At 36.1% G+C, this 3,748-nt stretch overlaps 1 protein-coding gene across 1 annotated transcript in view; it reads right to left on the bottom strand.

The window, feature by feature from the left end:
- Window positions 1-761: 761 nt before the first annotated feature.
- Window positions 762-3,748, bottom strand: part of LOC107579544 (mitogen-activated protein kinase 12-like) — a 7,359-nt gene continuing 4,372 nt past the window's right edge. Inside the window, exons 8-12 of the mRNA XM_016265367.1 lie at window positions 2,056-2,127; window positions 1,710-1,789; window positions 1,510-1,588; window positions 1,258-1,431; window positions 762-1,096 (exon numbers count right to left, since the gene is read on the bottom strand). Of these exons, the coding sequence (XP_016120853.1) occupies window positions 1,020-1,096; window positions 1,258-1,431; window positions 1,510-1,588; window positions 1,710-1,789; window positions 2,056-2,127 (482 nt within the window). The 3' untranslated portion in view covers window positions 762-1,019. The remainder of the gene's footprint in view (window positions 1,097-1,257; window positions 1,432-1,509; window positions 1,589-1,709; window positions 1,790-2,055; window positions 2,128-3,748) is intronic.

The following is a 3,748-nucleotide window of genomic DNA, read 5'->3' as shown; positions in this document are numbered from 1 at the left end:
CCAAGACGTAGGCAATAATCTGTGATTCCGAAGTACAGTATCCACACCGGTGTCTGTCTGTCTGACTGCCACACATTCACCTCAAAACGTTAGATTCATCTGCGCTGGAGCTGTGCCGGTGCACAACCCACGCAAGGAAGATAATTGCGCAAATAACTGCAATTGCAGGTTTTCAAACAGAGATGGCGACAAAGAGGCAAAATTACGGACTGCAGCTTTAAGGATGCCATACAAAGTGACCTGCTTAGCTACACTGGTTTGTTAATTTTTTGCTGTTTATTTTTCAGCCTTTATTATGGAATGTTTGATCTCTATCATCTGTGGGAAAATAGTACAGGTGCAACTTTAGCAGCAGTAGTTAAGCATGTTAGTTTTATTTTTGTGTTGGGTGCTTAGTTTTTAAAGCTAAACTTATGCAAGATGAGTTATGCAATCTCATGGCTAATGGTTGTTGAAAAATAATCAGATTTGTTTAGCCAAAATCTCAAATAATTATACACTGAAATAAACAAGGATTATTGGAGTATGTTTTACAAGAAAATGCTATTTCAGTCTTTTGCTTCCAAATATTACGCTTAATTCAATGTACTTGCTGTTTCTTTTAAATTATTTATGAAATTTACTAGCAATTTCTCATTAAGATGGTAGTATTCATTAATAAAAAAAAGAGGTGTGGTGTTAAATGTGCTAACCATGGCATACACTGTGTAAACTATTGCGTTAATAAATTAAATAAGAACTGATCAGTAAAGTATATAAAACATAAGCCTACTGGCACACTGAAAAAATTAAGACTAGCATTCAAATAAAATGTTTTTTGGTTGCAAGTAAAACATGGATTTTGCATATTCAAGTCATCTAATAAAGAGAATTCACATAACTACAATAATCTGGAACCTTATATAACTGAACAACATTGTGACAAATTCTTACATTTACTTACAAAGTCATATAGTTTACATTCATTACATTTTCTTTTCACATACATTTAGACATGTGACATGTATTTCTGCGTTCACTCAGAGGGATGTTTCTTTGGAGTCCCTGATCTCTGTGATGGATGGCTGGAATGACAGGATCTCTGTAAAAGTGTGTCCTGCAAAGTGAGAGACAGAAATGTCAATGAATCAGAACTAAGGAATCTTCATGTGTTTCTCATCTCTCTCCTACATTATTCATTCTTGACCTCAACTCATAGAAATAAAACCTAGCAATTCTCTTATTTCATAATTGAGCTATTAAGATGTTATCTCATACGTTTCCATTGATCGAGAGGCATTTCTGTGTTGTCCATAGAGTGATCATAAGGCAGGGCCTCCGTCTCTTCCTCAGGTTCTCTGAACACTGTAAACAGCGGGAGCTCAAGCGCCTCTGCAGCACTCACGCGTTTGTCTGGATCCAGAACCAGCATCCGCTCCAGAGCGCTCACCGCTGAAAAAAAGACACTCATTAGACACAAATAACTCTTACAATTGACCCTAGCAGTGTAGCAAAAGAAAAATGGCTTACCTTCTGAACGGGCTTTAAAGAAAATAGTGTTTAAGTCTTTCTTTGGTACTTTAGGTAGACCTCTGATGTAGTTTTTGGCCTGTTTGGGTGGATGAAGAAAACACACATGCATCAGTTGTGCAATTGCATGTCTGCATGTGTGTGTGTGCATGCAATTAATTAATCTTCCTAGTGTTTCTTATTATCTGTAATACACTCACATCTTGGCTCTGTAGCTTCATGATGAAATCCGGCACTGGCGTTCCTGTGATTTTCATGATCTCTCTCAGCTGGTCCAGATCTACAAGTCTATGTCAAGGATTCAGTGATACAATAGAGGTAGCACAGTTAACACAGACTTCATCTGTTTAATCTCTACTGTGGCTTGTAGTAAAGTCAGTTCAGTTGATTGATTTTCAAATGTGCAGTGATAGCTACAGTTAAATACTCAAGCAAAGAATAACATATTATTTTTCCATTAAATTAAATCAGTCAACTAATCATTATAGTCACTAGAACATGTGAAAGCAGAGCCCCTGAAATTCAGTGACATTGCAAAAAAGATACGGTCATTTCCTTTAAAAAGTGGCCTTCCAAGCAACATCTCCGCCATGATGCAGCCAACTGACCAGATGTCAACTAAAACAGAAAATAATAATCACATAATTAATAATCACATCAGTTGTTGAACCAGTTGTTCATAAGTTCTTTCTCACTAGACGCTTAATAACTATTAGATGGTCTGTAACTAACTTCGCAAATTTGGTTGCACCATTTGTTCTTAAGGCAGAATGTAGTAATGTATAGTTGCATAATATGACATTTACCCTCAGTGATCCAATAGCAGCCTTTAAATTTGTAAGCAGAAGTTGTTGAAATGCTGTGAATTTTTGTAATAACTTTTTTGTCTCTCATAACTAATGGTAAAAATAAATTTCTGTTGAAATATAATACTACTTAACCATGAGTAACATATTAGGTATGTTATAAGGATCAATAAACACTGATGCATAAAAAAAATTATGGAAAAATTCATTTAAAAAAGTTATGGTAACACTTTATTTTAAGGAAACATTCTCACTTTTAGCTAGTTGCTTATTATGATGCATATTACTAACATATTGGCTGTTTATTAGTACTTATAAAATAATAATAATGCTTTATTCTGCATGAACATATTTTCGATCCTTTAAACCTACCCCATACCTAACTTAAAAACTAGCTTATTAACTATTATTTGGTGACAAATGAAGAGTTTAACGAGGAAAAATCATAGTTAAGAGTTAGTTAATAGTGAGAATTGGTCCTTAAAATAAAGTGACCAAATTTATTTATTATAATTGATTTTATTTGACATGCAAAACTCAGACCAATGCATACAGAGTTGCACTGTTTAGGTTGGGCTCGTGCTGAAGAGCCGCTAACAAAGTAATTTATTCACATAATGTTCTCCCTCTTAAAATGTAAATGCCAGCATTATATCATGCACGTCTAAAGCATTGAAGTCTGTCAGGTAAAACGAGTTTGATGCAATTAATTCAATCTGTGATGGATTTTATTTAAAACATTACTTCACGTTGGTAGTCCATTACTTCTCAAAACTAGCCCAATCGCGTTTCGAGGGGGTCCCCAGTTAAAAATCGCGTTCCGGGGGAAAATACAAGTGTTTTTGGCGGGGTTCCCCTACTAAAATTTGCATTCCAGGGGATAAATATCATGTTATTGGAGTCGCTTCAACCCGCGGTAACAGTGTTAAAGGGGTCATATGATGCTATTTTAAAGATCATTATTTTGTGTATTTGGTGTAACAGAATATGTTGACATGCTTTAATGTTCAAAAAACACTATTTTATTATTATTTTTATTATTATTTTTCAAATACTGTACATTATTGTAGGTCCTCTATGCCCCTCCTCTCTACAAAGCCCCCTCCTTTGACAAGCGCAGTCTGCTCTGATTGGCCAGCTGACTCAGTGCATTGTGATTGGCCGAACACTGCAAGCACGCATCGCAAATGTAACGCCCCTTACCATAATTGCGAGCGTCAGCTTTCAAAGTAAATATCAAGACAGTTAATAATGTCATTAGTTTAACCATCAGTTCAAGCCCGAAAAATCAACAGAGTCGCATGACAGACACAGTGATGATGCAGTACACAAGCCGCGGTTAAGACAGCTGACGTGCTATGATTTCAGACAGGCAGTTCACTCTCCTGTGATGTGACCCTGTTCCCCTCACACACACACACACACACACACAC

Source organism: Sinocyclocheilus grahami, unplaced genomic scaffold (assembly GCF_001515645.1).
Source record: "Sinocyclocheilus grahami isolate Dianchi unplaced genomic scaffold, SAMN03320097.WGS_v1.1 scaffold33.1, whole genome shotgun sequence".
Taxonomy (NCBI): Eukaryota; Metazoa; Chordata; class Actinopteri; order Cypriniformes; family Cyprinidae; genus Sinocyclocheilus; species Sinocyclocheilus grahami.
The sequence above is the reverse complement of the archived record's forward strand: the minus strand, read 5'-3'. Positions and strand labels throughout refer to the sequence as shown.